This window comes from Musca autumnalis, unplaced genomic scaffold (genome assembly GCF_047663935.1).
Source record: "Musca autumnalis isolate F117 unplaced genomic scaffold, ASM4766393v1 scaffold_4, whole genome shotgun sequence".
In the NCBI taxonomy this organism is placed as follows: domain Eukaryota; kingdom Metazoa; phylum Arthropoda; class Insecta; order Diptera; family Muscidae; genus Musca; species Musca autumnalis.
The window spans coordinates 201007665-201026661 of NW_027411977.1; the positions used below are offsets into that span (position 1 = coordinate 201007665).

The 18997-nt window shown below is 36.4% G+C and overlaps 1 protein-coding gene across 1 annotated transcript; it reads left to right on the forward strand.

The window, feature by feature from the left end:
- The first annotated feature begins 1384 nt into the window (after positions 1-1384).
- sstn (stepping stone) lies at positions 1385-11265 on the forward strand. Its single transcript, XM_073981202.1, has 3 exons — positions 1385-1791; positions 1860-2069; positions 8186-11265. The coding sequence occupies exon 3, from the start codon at positions 8447-8449 to the stop codon at positions 11141-11143; it is 2697 nt and encodes an 898-aa protein (XP_073837303.1). The 5' UTR covers positions 1385-1791; positions 1860-2069; positions 8186-8446; the 3' UTR covers positions 11144-11265.
- Positions 11266-18997: the final 7732 nt, after the last annotated feature.

The following is an 18997-nucleotide window of genomic DNA, read 5'->3' on the forward strand; positions in this document are numbered from 1 at the left end:
TTTTTGTCAAACTTAAATCACTATAACTCAACCATTTGTTACCCTTTTTCGAAAGCCATGATTTTCACCTTATAAATAAAAATTAAGCTGTAAATTTCCATTGTGGAAAAAAGAAGTTATGTCCGTTTAAAGTTGAAAATCCAAGATACCCCGTTTTTCACTACATTTACCGTTATAAAATCAAAAAACGAAGTGACCCAAAGAAACCAAAGGTATTTTCGTCTTCCATGGACACCCACAATACCGAATTTATGCATCAGAACCCCTGCAAATTTTCACTGTAGCACAGTGTTATTATCGTAATACAGTTGAACCTCGATTATCCGTGAATCGATTATCCGGGAACCTCCATTATCCGTGATAGAAAAGAAATGTTGGACATTTTTCAATTTCTTCTATTTTTTGTTATAAACTTCATTACCCGGGAGTAAAAACATACTTTCCAATTAATTTGATTAAGCAAACAAAATGTAAACAAACGAAAACTGGAAATTCTCCCGTATTACACAATTTTTGTATTTATGGTATTACAAAAACCATGGGACAAAGTCAATTCAGATGATACTGATGATGAGGATATTATGTATCCTTCTAAAGTTTGGTGGATTACCGTAAAAAATTTAATAAAAATTGCAGATTTTCATATTATTGTACAATATTATGCCATTTTTAATTAAAAATATATTAAAAAACTACATAAAAGCATTGCCTCCGGGAAAACCGATTATCCGTAATGACTCCGGTCCCGACCAACACGGATAATCGAGGTCCGACTGTATTTGCTTCCACATCTGTCTTTCAATTTCTGTTTCCAAGAAAGTGATGTTAACTTTTTCTTTGTGTTATTGCAACAACCTGCAAGTGACACAATAAATATGCCTTGAACCCGCAGATGTAATATGAAAGAAGTCTCCCTTGTCCCTTCTGGGATGTTTGTGGAATAATTAATAATTATTATTATAAGTTCGTAGAAAGAGTTCCCACGGCTAAAAAAGCCTACCTATTTTTTTTTTCCATAATATCATAGGTTGTCTACAAATGATCAACATAAAACAGTTTTCTTCTGTACAAAAGACCCTGTGCATGAGTTAGCAACTGCCGCATGAACTGTTTTTAGTTTTGGCTGGTAAATACATATTTCTCTGTGAAAATGAGTTAATTTTTCCAAATATTATTGGTAGTTAAATAAAATTCGCACTTAGATGATTAGCAGTTAAAAGTGTAATTTGCATTGAAAATTTGACAAAAATGCAAATATTTTACTTTTTTGGAAGGAAAATCAAATTCGCACTAAAACGATTGGCAGCAAAATCAAAACTACTGTATTCCTAAAACTCAACTGTGCCACACGTTACGTTTCCCACTAACCCATCCCAAAAATTGGTGTAACAACGGCCTGTAACTACGCCAACCATGCCGGCGTCGGTCTATTTTTCAATTTGACGCCGCAATAAATTTCTCTCAACTTAGTTCATTAGTTTTGGTCGGGGATAATTGATAATTGTTTTTTGTTAGTTCGCTTGACTTATTCTCGACATTTATTTATTTTATTTAAATAAAGAAAAAACAATGTAAAAACATAAACAAGCAAACGACCAAAAGATTTATTTAACAAAGTTCATTGAAATCTTATTAAATTTTCGTCAGAAATCCATGTCGAAAAAAATTCATTAATGTGTGTGTGTGTGCGTGAGAAAGAAATTTTAATTTTCTACTTTTTTGAAACACCACCAACAAACTTCATCATTAGCCAAACATCAGGCAACAACAAACCAATCATTAGAAAAAGTGGTAAATTATTTAAAGTTTCTAAATAAAAAGTTTATGATTTTAAAGCGTATTTTCCTAAATATTTGCAGTTTTTACATGCTTTTAACGTTACCTGTGCCTGCATTCAATTCGAGTGTGTGAAATGACTTCAAGAATCAGTATTGAAGCTTTGATGTTGTTGTTTTCCTGAAAGACTTGTGTATTTTTAAAAGTTGGTGTCATCGCGCAAAAACGAAGACAAGCTTGTTGTTTTTTTCTGTCTTTGAAATCAAATTCTATTGTTTAATTGGAGACAAAAGGTAAGTTTGGCTTTATTGTTGTTGTTCATTATAATATTAATAAGTTTATTGAAAATAGATTAATTAATTTACATAGCATTCAGTGTTGGTAGGCGTGGTTAATTGATTATGCATTTTCTTACACAGCCAGTGTTGGGTAATGCTTGTATGATGGCCGTCTTTTTGTTTACATTTCCAACAGTTATAACGAAGAAAAATATTTTGATTTTGTATAAAGTGAGAGCATAACATTTGTGCTTTTATTTATAGCACAGCGTGTGTGGGGTTGGGTTTGTTTATACCACATGCACACGAAACTAGGAAGTGTTATTGATGATCACCAAATTGTTTCAAATGTTTCTATCCACAAACTTCTTCACTAACAGGAAATTGAATATAATACTTTAGGAAATTGTTCATATGTTTATTGAGTCTTAAGTCATCTCATTTGTAACCTGTCATTTGTGTCTAAAAGATAAACATTTGTTTGAAGGCCATCTTTCAGAAAAATAAACGGCTTAAGTCCAGTGAGTTAAAATCAAAGATTACGGATCTTTGAAGGCCCATATCTCAAAAAAATACTAATAATGGTTTTACCATACTTTTACGGCCCTCTATGACATTTGCATAAACGTTAACACATTAAGACATCGTTGGGTCTGGGGACTAAAGGGACATGAATTGATTTACTTGTTGTTGCTGTTGTTTCAGAATGAGGTGACAGTCGTTGGCCGAGTAAACTCTGGTTGTTTCGAATCAAAACTTCCTCTGTGGCGGAAACATACAAAATGCAGTAATTCTAAATTCGAATTTACCGGGTAAGACCTCATTTTTAGTAATCACTAATAAAATAAAATAATGGTGGGTTACGATGGTAGTAAAGCTACCAGTAACCAATGACTGTCGCCGATTTTCCAATCTGAGTCAGCATTTTCATTGATTGCCACTCGAAGGTCTTCCTTGGGTACCATTGGAGCTGGCTTGTCATCACGAGCTTTGGAGGTTAGTTTTTTGGAATCGGGGTTAATTATTTTAGTGCTAAATTATTTCTACTTGGCTTTCTTGCCAAGAGTGACTGCGTTGGACGTAGATGAAGTGACAGTTTTTGACTGTGGAGAGTGATTCATCTTCCTATCAAAAGATACTGTTTTCTCAGACTGTTCACTTACCTTAGGGTTCTAATAAACATCCCACAATCATTCCAGAAGGTACAATGGAGACTTCTCTTATATCAATGAGTGCACTTCGATTAATATTAGTCCAATGATATGGGACCTACTTTTTATCGATCGATCCGAATGGGATGTCTTAAATTCCATTTGCCTGCGAAAATACATAGAGTGGTATTTTCACCATGGTTGTTGCTGTAACCCCAACAAGAAAAACTGGAACAAGACGGGAATACAAGCGCACACCCGATTTTTTTGAAATTGGACAGTTTTCGCGAAGTATGGGCTTCCCAGAGGTGGTATATATATTTTTGTGTTCAGGACGACGAGACCTACCTGTGGTAAAAATTTCATAAAAATCGGGTGTGCACTTGTATTCCCCTATTATGCCAAAAAAATAATGGAAAGAAATTTTGAAAGTAGATGCCTACTCACATCTAGTCCTAGGAACCGGGTCGCTGGATATGTCCATAGTAACTCCGTTGTCAGGTTTGTTGAATTTGCAGGACATGTGAAGAGGCGTCGTGTGATGTGTAGTGATTAGCCTGATATCTCTGATATCTCAGGTTTAATGAGGGAGAAGTAACTACTGAACCTAGAGATTCCAGACCGAAGTTGGGATAGCGTCGATTTGGTTTCTCTAGGTCGATCTGGTTTCATCTTCGCTTATGGGTGGGGGTGTCCCGCCCAGCACAACACTGCTCGCGTAAGTCCCGTAAGTCAGCGTGCAAGCCGGATGCCATTACACCACGATGACATTCATTATACCCTATACCACAATGTGGAAAAGGGTATTATAAGTTTGTTTTGGTAAAAATTCATGTAACACCGTCGGAGACCCCCAATGTGGTATACCAATCTTCATATCTCGACGAGATAAAGCGATTTTGAGATGTGTGTCCGTCCGTCCGTCCGTCTGTCCATTATAAATTGTAAACACGCTCCAGGCCGCAATTATGGACCGATCGTCACGAAATTTTGTATGGAGGTCGGGTTCAGATCAGAATAGATCCCTATTCTTATTGGTGATGATCGTGAAATGGACCAAAAACATAATATTTATCCAATTTTCTAGCGGCTATGTAGCTCTCAATAATAGTCCGATCAACGCGTAATTTTAAATAAGGTAAGAGTATATCACAAAGGAGAAGCTTGCAATTTGAGATGGCGATGAGATAATATTTAGAGGGTTAAATGGACCAAAACTTTTGTGTGAAAATTGTGAAAATTTTTAATATACAGCTTATATCTTAATTCCTGGAATGACATTCCGGACAAGTGAGATATACTTGAAAGTGGAACGCTTGACCTTTCAATTGATGCCAATTATGTTGGTGTGCATGATCAGATAACAGAGTTACAGCCTAATATATTCCGTTATTTGTTTGTAGTGTAATAATAAACTCGCTAGAAGTCGCAATTATACATCAATAATCACGAAATTTTGCACCGGCTAAGTGTATAGGTCGAAAAAGATGCCTACAATTTTGAATGATGATCTGATATTCTTTAGCGGGTGAAATGGACCATTACTTTTGTATGAAAAATATAAAAATTTTATTTTTGGTCGATATTTTAATTCCTTGAAGACATATATATTTCGCAAAGTAGCCTACATATGGAAAAAAAACTACTGACCTTTCCTCTGATGTAAATTGCAATAAAGTGTTTGCTAGATAACGGGCCTACTGCCTAATACATAATGGGTTCTGTGTAGAGAACCACATTTTTATCCCATGCTACATATTGTCTCTCCAAAAGTTTATGTAACACCACGAAATATTCGCCCCAGACCCCTTATTTGGAATGCCAAAATTCATATCTCGACGAGTTAAAGCTATTTAGCGATGTGTGTTCGTCCATTAAAAATTATAAACAAGCTTAAGGCCGCAATTATGGACCGATTGTAATGAATTTTTTAAGGAGGTTGGGTTCGGGCCAGAATAGAAATGATTAGTTTTTGGTGATGATCGTAAATGTTCAAATGGACCAAAAACAAAATTTTAACCAATTTTGTAAAATAATAACCCGGAGAGCGATTGTCCAGGGATAGTGGTATAGGGTATCCCATGGTCGGCTCCGTCCGACTATAGACTTTTCTTACTTGTTTTTACTACGTTTTCCTTCCTCCGCTTGCTTTCAATTTTCAATTTATTTCCATTTTATAATGCCCAGTCTTTCAACCTTAGGGCTGTATACTACATTTGAGTTTAAAATAACAAATTTCATAACTTAATATAGTAGCTTAAAATTAATAAGGAAAGGCTGTTAAACTACTCCAATCAAAACAGAATACTCATCATAATAAAGGGTAAAAAAAACATATAAATTTGCATCTCCTTACAGAAAACTTTTGATTTAAATGCATGAATTGAAACTACTCCAGCAAGGAGTGGGAGGGATGTTCAACTACTCAGAACAAAACATACAAGGTTTAAGAATTGATTGTATTAAAATATAACTTATATCATATAAAAAAAATCCTATTAAAAAAAAAAAGTTTTGATTGAGTTGAGACTACTCCAGAACAATATTCAATATAAAAAAGGAAAACAGTTAATGGAATTTGAACTACTCTCTTTGAACCAGACACACCTTTGTTGTTGTTGTTGTTGTATTAATTGTGAGGGAGTGTTTACCTTTGTTATTGTTGTTGTAACAGCATATGATATGTTTGTAAGATCGTTTTTATGCTTCATCTGGCTCTGGGTGAATTGCCGAAAAAACTTCGTAACCAGCGACAAATGGCTGTTCGGCAAAGTTCTAGATCATGAAGATCCATCCTGACATGTCTGGCGGGGGAGTCCTATCCACAATATTATGATTGGATTGGCTCTCACGGTAACACCCAAGTAAGTACAGCATTGTGTTGCTGTACTGGTCCAATGAAGATATGAAGAGGCACCCTGTTGCAGTTCTCAGGGCGCCATTCTGACAGGTTTGAATATTTTTTCATCGCATTGCATTTATATTCGCGAACCACACTAGCGCCGCATAGCTTACCACAGCCCGAACCATTGCGTTATGTGTGCTCAACAAGGTTTCTTTATCTGCACCCCAAGTGTTGCTGGCTAAGGACTTGAGGACTTTATTCGTACTTCTCAGCTTGTCGCAGATGCGATCACCTTGTCACTCCTGTTGTCCTTAAGAAACTGTCGATTAAAATAACTCGAAAACCTTTTCAGTCAGGATCAGTCAGCGTAACGCCGCCAAACGGGACTGAAGTCCAAGTCCCTTCTCGAGAGCTCCAATGTTGCAACTCTTCAGATGGTTTAGACACTTGTTTCGCTTATGCTCACCTACCAATCTGTACACTTCCAGTGCCAGCTCCTTGAATCTGGGTTCACGACGGTGCTCATTTGCTAATTCATTCAGTTGCCTCTGCTGGGTTATTTGGTCTCACTTTCAGTATTCGACCAACAGGGATTTGGCGTGAGGCTGCAGCTTATGACTCGGCTCTCTCCTACCCGAACATAAGACAAGCGTTGGTTGGTGAATTCTCTGAATCCTTGCAATTGGCCATGCTTAAGGAAAGTACGGCGTTCAGAGGTTAAGAAGTCGGTTAGTATATTGATGGAAATGAGGATAGGGAGATGGTCCAACCTGTGGAATATGACGGGTTGCCATGTCACGTCATTCGTGCTCAGCCAGCGCAATGCCTCTTTAGTCATTCCCTAGGGTTGAATGCCATAATTCATGATGCGCATGGAAATGTCTTAAGATCAGCCGGTTATCAGCTTCCAAATATGACCTCATGTTAGGTGAATAACGCTAGACACAACTGTGGGATATAAACATTTAGCATTTCTATCTTGGTGGTTCCACACTTTATCTCGACCCTCATACACTCTAAGTAGAGTCGAGCTCAAGCGAGATAGGTCTCTACTGATAGGTCTCTATACAAAGACCATCGTAGTTAAACTGCAGGAATGTCACATTGCGGCTGGTACTGCTGTTGGGGAGATTGTGGAGGAGTTTCATAATCCGATAACGACGACTCACTGGGGATCAGGTTGACGCAGCACGAAGCAACATAATCCCTATCGTTATACTGTCTCAGGAAGGTCTGGCATGAACGATTACTGAAATGTACACACTCACGGCATCCGTTGCATCTCACCGACACCACCCTATGGTGACTATGTAGTAATGAATGCCACAGTGATTCCCACCTATGATTTATCGACTAAGGGTAAGAATATGAACCTACGTTAGGAGATTGTAGGACATATTGTCTTGGATATCCTCCATGCATGTTCCATAAGCCATCTGCGGTGCGCCTTTTCATTTAAGACCTTAGGAAGTTTGCCGATGTATTGGTAAATTGATTGAGCCACCCCGAGCAAGTTCATCTCTTTATTCATTTCCCATTACATTACTGCATTGTTATCCTGGAACCAACGTATATTTTACAGAGGGGTACAAAAATGTTATTAGATTCGATTTACATTAGGCAATTTCACTTGGAGCAATTATCAGTTTGTAGGAGAGATATGTGAGGACTTTTCACCTCAGGAGTTCCAACTTGGGTTGTTTCTATACAAAAATCGCCTTAATTATTGCATTTTTTGAGACAAGATGGATAAAAGGAATCCATCCCCATCTTAACAATTTAGTTTTAATTTATTATAATAATAATTGTTCCACAAACATCCCAGACGGGACAGGGGGGACTTCTTATATAATTTTGCACATTAGTTTTATGTACCTGTTCCAAATAGTAGTGTAAGTTTGTGTTTATAAATAATTTTAAGACTGCTGTGTATACGCGTTTGTTTTGGCAAGTTCATTATCCTCTTATTTACCTAAGTTTAATTATGGTGTTAGTTTCATATGAAAAATGGTAAAAGGGTCCCTTTCACTTTTCATTTGCATGTTCTTCTTCCTAACTAACCACACAAATTTTAACATTTAAACGCTCAATTTCAAAACATTCAAGCTTTAATGCTTTCATTGTTCTATTTCTAGGGTAACGATAAAGAAAGAATAAGAAAGCAGGGGGCCAAATGAAGGTTAGATGAATTGTTGGGTTGTTGGTGCAAGGATTATAAGGACAATGACCTGGACTAAGGGGTGTCATAACATAAATTCATTGGTGTTGATGTTGTTTTTAACGTTGTCATTGATGTTGTTGTCTTCTGCCATGATTTGATAAATCATTTCCCTACCAACCACCAAAACACACACATCTCACAGACTTTCTTACCAGGACCACCTTCTCCAACTTCAATGCATTTGAAATTGAAAACCCAAAATCATACAGATTCGTTAGATTCCAAACACAAGAGTGCAAATAGAAAGTCTAAAAATATGGCTAGTAGTTTGGTAAATGATGATGACGACAATGCCAGTTCAACAACGCGTAGTACACAGCAGTCTCAGTCCCAGCAGCCGACAACTTCACAGACCAACAATAATAATAACAACACAAACAATGGAGCAAGTGCCGCCAATGCGTCGTCCACCTCCACCTCCAAAACACTGCCACCCAATGAAGCCAAGGCGAAAAAGGAAAATCTGCAACAAAGAAAATTGGAATTGGAAAAATTGTTAAATGAGAAAAATTGGCTACTGCAGCAGTTACAAAAACAAGAGTCAGAAATTCTAAATGGCAATTTTGAATATATGAATTTCAATGACTTCATACAAAGTTTGAATCTGCAGTATAAACAGGAGCAGGCAACAACAGAGTCAACAATCACAGGAGGTAGTAGTAGCATTGGTGGAGGTGGTGACGAAGCCATACTCAGACGTAAACCCTTAACGGCCAAAGAAAATCAACAACATCACAATGTTTTACATCGCAGGCAATCGGAAATATCGAATCGCTCCTCTGAATATGACAATTATCCACATCAGGATAACTTATCCACACACTCGGAGGGTGCAGCAAGTGGTGGTGGTGGAGCAAGGGGAGCCAGTGGAGGAGGTTCTGCAACAATGACAATGCAACAAGCCCAACAGGCCCAGCAGCAATACAATGCCAAGTCGGCATTGAAGAAACGTTCAGCCACAGTGGCAGGTACCACACAACAATCGGCAACTAATTTACAAATGATACGGCAGCAACATCAAATGGAACAACAACTAATACAACATCATAATTTGTACAAACAACACTATCATCATCCCCAACAGCATTTGTTCAAACAACACATTGAACATCATCAGGTGTTGATGCCACATTTACAATATGCCACACAGAAATTTTATTATACCACCCTGCAGCCAACCAGTAATCAACCATCAACATCATCGTCATCAAGTGGGGCGCAGCAGCAGCAGCAGCAACAACAACATCATCAACAAGTTGCCCAACAGCAACAAAAGTCAATGCAACAGCAGTTACATCAACAACAGCAACAATATGGTCGCTATATTAAATCTAATCAACTTCCTCAAGCTCAAGCCCAGGCACAGCAACATCACCATGCCCAACAGGCCCAACAACAATCACCAAATCACGCACAACAACAACATCACATGCAGTACAACACACAAAGCTCCCCGAGCTCCTCAAATGTCAATTATAATCAACAACAATTACTGCTAACACCCCCTGGTCATGGTGCAACCGCCTCACACATGGACAACATTTCTTTGTATTCTTTGAATTCCAATAATGTGGCCACCTTACATAGGCAGGCCCAGCAGCAACAACCCATTATAGTGCAATGTGATAAATATTATCTATCACCCACCACACATCATGTGTCACAGAATGATGGTGGGGGATTCATTAAGTCCAGTCAAAATATTAAGGAATATATATCGCCCATGAATTCACCACAACACCATCAACAGCTAATGGGAAATCCCGCACGAGACAAACGTTTAACTTCCCAAACAAACCTCTCCAATCGTGTAAATACCCCCTCCATAGATGCCATATCATTGGCACCGTCATATGTTTCCATGGAGACAATAGATTATATGACAGTACCCATATCACAGGCTCAGCAACAACAGCAGCAAACGCGATGGAAATCACAAACCAATTTACCTCCCCATCAGCCATCGGCCACAAGTTCTTCGGATATAAAATCCTACTCCAGTGATATGTTGAATAATAATCAATATTACAATAGCTCCCTACAACCACCACCACCAGCAGCGGGATCCACTTCCAATCAACAACATCCTCCCCATGTTACCCAAGTTAAACCATTTAAGCCCCTGGATGATATTTCCATAAATTCAGGATATTCTACCGAAACTCAAAAGAAAAACAAACCCAAACAATGGTTGGAGTCATCACTCGATGGACCAGTGATAAGGCAAACCGCACATAATCACCCCAATCACAATGAAGACAATTACTCCACGGATCACAATGCAAACAGCAACACTTCTCATCAACGTTCTAAACTTTCTTCACATTCTTTAAATACCTCAAGACACTACTCCATGTCGGCGGCAGCATCCCATTCTCCCTTGGCCCACTCAGCACAAGCTGCAAAATTAAGTCAATCCACATCATATCTTAATCAAATGGATGCAGCTGCAACGGGACAAACACCCGTCAACACAACACCCTCAATATCACAAGCCTATAATATAGAAATTGTATCACCTCAAACTCCAATTGCCTACAAATTTTTGCCCGTTTCTACAGGTGGTGGTGGTGTTAATACAAATAAACCACCAGCCAGGCCACCACTTTACATTAATGCCACAGCAGCCGGTACATTACACACCTCGGCATCACCTACCACAGGTTTGCTAAGTGGTGTTGCGGGATCTTCAGCTTCTGCCCTTTCGCCAGATATACGTGTAGAATCGCCCAAAAATGTTACAGTTGTACAGCCAGCTACCTTCCAACCCTACAAAGAGGTTACCAAACCATTTGAAATGTCAGATTTTTATAAGTATTCGACGAAATATCGCCAGAAGGAAAATAACAATAATAGTCAGGTGGATAATTGAGGCGAAATTAAGGGAATTTGATAGACATTTGCAAAGGATGTCGGGATTAAAATATGAGGGGAAGTTACCAAAAAGGGGTTTCAATTCAGTTAAACATTTATGTTAGCGCCACACAAGGCAAATTTAACAGGTCACACAGAAGGCGTAGCTCTTAATATAGCCCTTAAAGGTTATATTGTTGGAAACCCATTAAAGAAGAAGGGAAATTATAAAATGGGCTTCACAAATTTTAAATTTAAACGTTGTTGACACTAAAAAAAGCAAAAAATCATTAATGGGCCACTTTTTTTAAATTTTTAGATTAACAACGTCTGCAAGAAAATGAAAACAGATTAAAAACTACCAAACACCTTTGTGATCTTTATTTTGTAATTTACATTGAAACATAAAACGAAGAAAATGATATTACTAAAATAATGTTTGGTAGTTTCTCTTTTGTTTTTATATTCTTGTCTGTTGCATGTCCAGATTTGCATAAGGCAATTTGTCTTTACGACAATTGTCAGTTTATTTGGGCAGGAGGCGAATTATATGGGAATCCTTCACCTCTCAAAACCCCAAGGAAAATGACCAAAAGTAAATCTATACTAAGTTTTGGTTTTTTTCCGCATCGACATGGAGAATCAAGCCTCCAGGCCTTTTTGAACATTCATTATAATTTTATCCATGTTGAATCAAAATCCTCAAATCCCACTATCGACGTAGACAGGAAAGCCGGCCCCTATGGTAATTTTTTAGACATTTTACCCACAAAAGTTAAAGTTTTGACCACTGGGCCGCCCTAGAAATTGTGTTCCTGTGCGTTCCTGGTATGTTGAGGCCATATGTATGTTAAGACAAAATCAAATAATGTTAGACAATTTGGAGAAGTTTTAGCCATGAAATTGAAAGGAAAATTCTAGAAAAATCGCTTACTTTAAGTTCAAAGATGGGCTATATCGGGACATTTCTTTTTAACATACTTCGCTTTAAGGCATTTGTGGGCTTTTTCGAACGGTGTAAACGATTTGGTTTTAACTGTTTACAATCTCAAATATTTTTGGTTCCTCATAAAGAACCAGCATATTTCGCTTAAATTCATTTTAAGAGATTTTTTCAAATTTTGTCTAAATTTTGTGCAGTATGTATAATATTCCAAACATTAATGCAGTTTAAAGGCTTTTTTATGTAGCTTTGATTTTTTACCACAGCTAGTCCTTATTACAAATGTATAACTATTTTCACGGGAAAGACCTACAGAAGCCACCAAGAACAGTCATTTTTTTCTAAATACTTATTGAATCGAGTACTATAAAGCTCACCTTCACCTCATACCGTTTACATTTTTTTTGCGCAGGTAGTCCTTTTTGTCCCTGTTACAGAGAAATTATCATTTACTAAAGGAAGATTATGCTTTATGAGATAAAGGCTTCCACACTTAGGTAAAGTTCCAGAAAAGTAAATCGAGTTTAAGGTCACTTCTCCTTGTGGTTTTTGACCTACTCGATCGAAAATCGATTTCATAATGCCTGTCAGCATTTCTTAGAAGGCTGCCGATTCTACACTATATATACCGATTCTCCCAAAAAGGTTAAACATTTCGCTTAAATGAATTTTTAGGGCTGACCTCACAGAGTTTTGGAATATTTTTTCTTTATATTTCCATACTTTCTGAGATAATAACTCGAATGCTCTAAAAGCTCTTCGGCAGGCAATAAAAATTGATAATTCATGGTCCTCCCAATATTTCGCAATATTTTTGCACTTTAGATCAAATTCAAGGAAGAGCTAAAATATTATTTAATTTCTTCGGGAAAATTATCCACAAACATTTAACATGTTTGGGTTTAAGGTCTATTCTAGGATGATCTTAGGTTTTATGGAGCAGGTAGTCTTTGTGGAAATACCATAATTTCGCAGATAAGGTCCAAGTGTTAGACATTGTAAAATTTATCTTTCCTATATCCCCCCAAAAATGCGTTTAAAGCCTGGGGTTGCATTTACAGAATGTTGTTTTTGAGAAGTCAAAATAAAACGGAAGTCCTTCGGTTTGGTTGTAGGATATTCTACAACGGACAGCTAAAATATTCTTCGAAAAAAGGCATTTCAAAAATGTGTGGTAGAAGTCTATATTGCTTTTTGATCAGCTCAGCAGGTGCCACCAATTGTGAAGTCCCTAGCATAAGTCAGAAGCGATTTAATATAACGAAAGACCAGCTCTAAAAGTACCTTTAAACATGCTTCAAATGATTCGAAGAAAGGGTTAACATCTCTGAAAGTATGGATTTCCCCGTAATAAAGTGGAAAGTTCAGACCAGAGAGTTTATATATACATTCCTTTAAACAAATGTCCTCATTTTGGGTCTACAGGTAAGGTCACATTAGGCAAATATTTGCCCCAGCGACCGGCAGTGTATGCGTAAATAATGTATTTAAATTTATGCTCACTTGCATAAAAGCGCACATTGCCGTTCGCTGGAGCAAATATTTGCCTAATGTGACCTTACCTTAAGAGTCTTAGTCGCACAATTTGTATGGATATGATGTCGTTGATGAGCCGCGACACAATTTCGAAGCTGAATTCGATGCTCTAAGATATCATCTTCACTCTTTCACTGTATCGAATCTGTTCACTACGCTTGGCTGTAGACAAAACCGACTGAAAGTATAGTTTTCTGCTTAATCAAATTGGGACAGTCTTCAGGTGTGAATATTTATGATGGATCTGAGAAGAGCCCCATAAACTGGACTTAGCCAGGGTCGAAATTTTGTACGCAAAGCCAAACCCAGAAAGTTCATACCATGCCTCGGGATATTACCTTCATTCTAGATTTTCTGTGATACACCATCATGGGGCTCTTCATATCTCTTTCTAACGTGGGCATTGTTATTAATTCTGCTACACTGACCACGTCAATGTAATTATTGGATATCCTCCAATTGTCTAATTATATGGAAAATTTTTTTCTGTGATACACCATCATGGGGCTCTTCATATCTCTTTCTAACGTGGGCATTGTTATTAATTCTGCTACACTGACCACGTCAATGTAATTATTGGATATCCTCCAATTGTCTAATTATATGGAAAACTACAAGGAAAAATTCAGATCGGCTATAACAACGCAAAGTTCAGAATTTATGTTGATTTCTTCTTCATCTCATGCGGGAACTAACCTTCCCGTTATGTCACCAGTGCAACTACCTTTAACATCCGTAGCAGACATACTTTCTAGGCAATTCCTTACGTGAATGATATGATACTACACTTACCAATGGTTGTCTTTTCCACAACATTGTAAATTTGCAAAGCTTTTCCATTGTATTGTATTTATGTGAATTTTCAAATTTTCAATAGTTCAAGTTATTTTGTAGACTATTTCTCTAAAACGATTGCGTTTTTTGTTTAAAAATTTACTTTTAATTGTGTTTGTTTCAATTAAAAATGTATGTTTTTTATTTAATGTCTTTTCTTGTTAATCTTTTAAATTTTTCAATGTGTTAAACCTGTCTTTAACATCACTTGAAAACAAATTTACCTTTCCCAATATTCAATGTCTATATGTCGCGCTATGTGATTAATGATTATTATTAAACCAAAGGATTTTAAAGTAGAAACTACTTGGAATCGCTTGGCTTTGAATTATAGTTTACACTTTAAAATATGCTAAGATCGCTAGAAAAGCTTTTGATACTTACCTTTGTAAGTTGTTCAGTGTTAAATTTTAATATAAAGTCACCTTTTAGAAATGTGGACAGCATTAGGCAAGTGGAAGCCTCTTCCAAAGGTCTTGAATCTAAAGACGTGCTGAAGGCTGAGAAGAGTCTTTTTAGATTATTTTTATTAAGTCAGAGGATTTTAAATTAGAAACAGATTTAAATTAAATATCTGGGCTTTGATTACAGCTTTAATTTCAAAATATTCTGTGAACCCTTGAAAACCTGTACACACTTTCCTTTCTAACATGTTCAATGTGATAATATGGATATAATGGTAACCTGTTCCAGAAGACTTCATTCTAAAAGTATAATGAAAGCAATTCGTGCTTAAATATATTCTCAGACCCATAGAAATCTACAGGTTTTCTAATACCTTTTAAACTTGTTTAATGGTAAATTTTACTAATGTGGACCTCATAATGTAAATAGTAGCCTCTTCCAGAAGTCTTGATTCTAAAGGTGTAATGAAGGTCAGTCACATCGTTTTTATGGAACCTTGGCTAAAATTATTTTTTTCTTCTTCGATAATACATCATTAATACATCAAAAATCTTTCTATCATCTCGTAAAGCTTGAAATTTTTTAGGGGTTACAAATCCGTTTGTAGATGTTGTTATTCTACTAAAAGAGCACTTTTAAAACACGAACTGATGGGCGTTTTTATAGACGATCTGAAGGGAATCTTTATAGGAGAGCTGAAGGAAGTCTTTTTACATGACCTGAAGCTTTTTTATAGACGTGCTGAAGGCTATATTTATATAGTTTATTATACGAGTTATTTTACACGTTGCACCTTGTTATCTATTATATACTCAATAGGATTTTAGGCGACTGCAACATTGAGAACGCAGAAGAAACAGGAAAATTGAGACAACAAATTGTCGATAAACAAAGTTATAGAAAAACTTTATCTCCGACAAAAAAAAAAAAAAAAAAACGAATGTCCTTTGCTGGCTATCTTCCTCTTCTTTGATGTGAGGTACCTCTATAAAGGCTAAATTGTGTAGTTTCCCTATATCTTAGTTAGTATATCTTTACTATTCACAATTTCAATATTTATGTGGATTTTGTATAACAATCATCCCCAAAGGAGATGATTATTTAATGCCAAATCTTTTTTTTTCACTTTTACTTTTATTTTTTAAAAACATTTTAATTTAGCTTTTTATATGTAAAAATGTAAATCTTGTAAAAGAAAACATTTCTATACGAAAAACTTGACAATGAAATTGTATTTAAAAACATTTTTAATAATATATGTATAATTTTTAAGTTTTATTGTTATGAAATTATATGAGCATAGCTTTAAGTTGTTTTGTATTTCGCAGATACAGAAAATTTGTCAAATATTTATTTGAAATTTTAAAAATATCTTTTACGCATATTCTGTAGCATTTTAAACGAAAATCGATTTGTGTAAAAAAAATTAACTTGAAAGGTTTTGGAACAATAGTGGAATTTTTAACTCATTTTTGGAGGTACCGACAAAAATCGGCAAGTTATAATCATTTTAATTTTACCAATTTTTTTTGTCGGTAACTCCAAAAATGGGTTACAGAATTCCACTTTCTAAAAAGTTTTAGAATGAAATATGTCGTTAAAATGTTATAGCATAGTTTCAATTGCAACTTAAATATATTTTTCCTCCAATGTTACTATTTGACTTGCCCACAGCCCACCCCACATTTTTTAGCTTCTGTTTTTTTACTCTAAAAAAAATCGCCAAACAAAGCCTACAAGAAATACCAGTGTCTTATATTAAAAAAATAATAATAACAAATAAATCTAAAAGTCCCAAAGGGGCTTTAACATAACCACAAAGGCGCCTTATATAAACAAAAAAACTACTAACAATATACTAATGATATTTTTATACAATATATAAAAAATATATAACAGCAATTATATATGTAATGCTCAAATGTTTTGCCAAATTTTTTAAATGTATCTATTTGTATGTGTGTTATTTTTCTATATATAAATATTTTTTAATTAGTATTTTAGACAATAATTTATGTAATAATTCTAGTTATAAGCAAAATGTAAATTTTTATACAAAGTTTTTATACTTTTATACACATTTTTTATAGCAAATTTTATGCTAAACTAAAAGTTGAAATATTTGTATATTATCTTTTGTAAAAACTTTTTATATATAAAATAAAGAAAACAACTAATTTTTATATGTTAAAAAAGGTTATTAATTTGTTTTTTTTTCGATTGTTTGAGTGGAGTATTCCCCCATTGGCTCAACTTCATTTATTACCCTCTATTACAGAGAGTAATGTTTTTCAAAACGAACTGACAGTGTTGCAAAATTTTACTGATCGCTACCAATATCATGATTTCATCCCGGCGAAGGGAATTATCAATTGGCTTCTCAGTTTTTGAAATGATGCCTTTTTAGCGAAAAACCGAACTCTTTAAGTGTCTAGTATTCTCATATGAATGAGAATCACACTCACTTTTCGGCTTTTCCAAAGAAACACCAAAATCAAAATATTTTGCAACATGTCAGCACGTATCAACTAAGAATTCTTCGAATTCTATGAGTTGAAAAGAACACCAACACAGTTGCCTGTGAGGTTGTTTATTGGAATTTTGTTTTTTTTTTGTTTTTAACAAAGCTCCAATCCGCCCGTGCCTTGGCTGTTTTTTGTTTGTTTTGTTTATTGTTGAAGTTCAATCTCATTTTCGATTGTTTGTTAAGATTCAAATTAGAGAATGAAACACATTAAGGAATTCTTTATAGACGACTAGAAGTACAACACTATCGACCAACTGAAGGGAGTCTTTATAGACAAGCTATAGGGAGTCTTTATAGACGAGCTATAGGGAGTCTTTATAGACGAGTTATAGGGAGTCTTTATAGACGAGTTGAAGTGAGTCTTTATAGACGAGCTGTAGTACGTCTTTATAGACGAGCTGAAGGCACGTCTTTATAGACGAGCTGAAGGCACGTCTTTATAGACGAGCTGAAGGCACGTCTTTATAGACGAGCTGAAGGCACGTCTTTATAGACGAGCTGAAGGCACGTCTTTATAGACGAGCTGATGGCACGTCTTTATAGACGAGCTGATGGCACGTCTTTATAGACGAGCTGATGGCACGTCTTTATAGACGAGCTGATGGCACGTCTTTATAGACGAGCTGATGGCACGTCTTTATAGACGAGCTGATGGCACGTCTTTATAGACGAGCTGATGGCACGTCTTTATAGACGAGCTGAAGGCACGTCATTATAGACGAGCTGAAGGCACGTTTTTATAGACGAGCTGAAGGCACGTCTTTATAGACGAGCTGAAGGCACGTCTTTATAGACGAGCTGAAGGCACGTCTTTATAGACGAGCTGTAGCACGTCTTTAGAGACGAGCTGTAGCACGTCTTTAGAGACGAGCTGAAGGCACGTCTTTATAGACAAGCTGAAGGCACGTCTTTATAGACGAGCTGAAGGCACGTCTTTATAGACGAGCTGAAGGCACGTCTTTATAGACGAGCTGAAGGCACGTCTTTATAGACGAGCTGAAGGCACGTCTTTATAGACGAGCTGAAGGCACGTCTTTATAGACGAGCTGAAGGCACGTCTTTATAGACGAGCTGAAGGCACGTCTTTATAGACGAGCTGAAGGCACGTCTTTATAGACGAGCTGAAGGCACGTCTTTATAGACGAGCTGAAGGCACGTCTTTATAGACGAGCTGAAGGCACGTCTTTATAGACGAGCTGAAGGCACGTCTTTATAGACGAGCTGTAGCACGTCTTTATAGACGTGATGTTCCTATAGACCCTTTCTGAAATAAAGGGTGCTTCTATAGACCCTTTCTGAAATAAAGGGTGCTTCTATACACCCTTTCTGAAATAAAGGTTGCTTCTATAGACCCTTTCCGAAATGAAGGGCGCTTCTATATGAAATGCAGGGTGCTTTTATAGACCCTTTCTGAAATAAAGGGTGCTTCTAAAGACACTTTCTGAAATAAAGGGTGCTTCTAAAGACACTTTCTGAAATAAAGGGTGCTTCTAAAGACACTTTCTGAAATAAAGGGTGCTTCTAAAGACACTTTCTGAAATAAAGGGTGCTTCTAAAGACACTTTCTGAAATAAAGGGTGCTTCTAAAGACACTTTCTGAAATAAAGGGTGCTTCTAAAGACACTTTC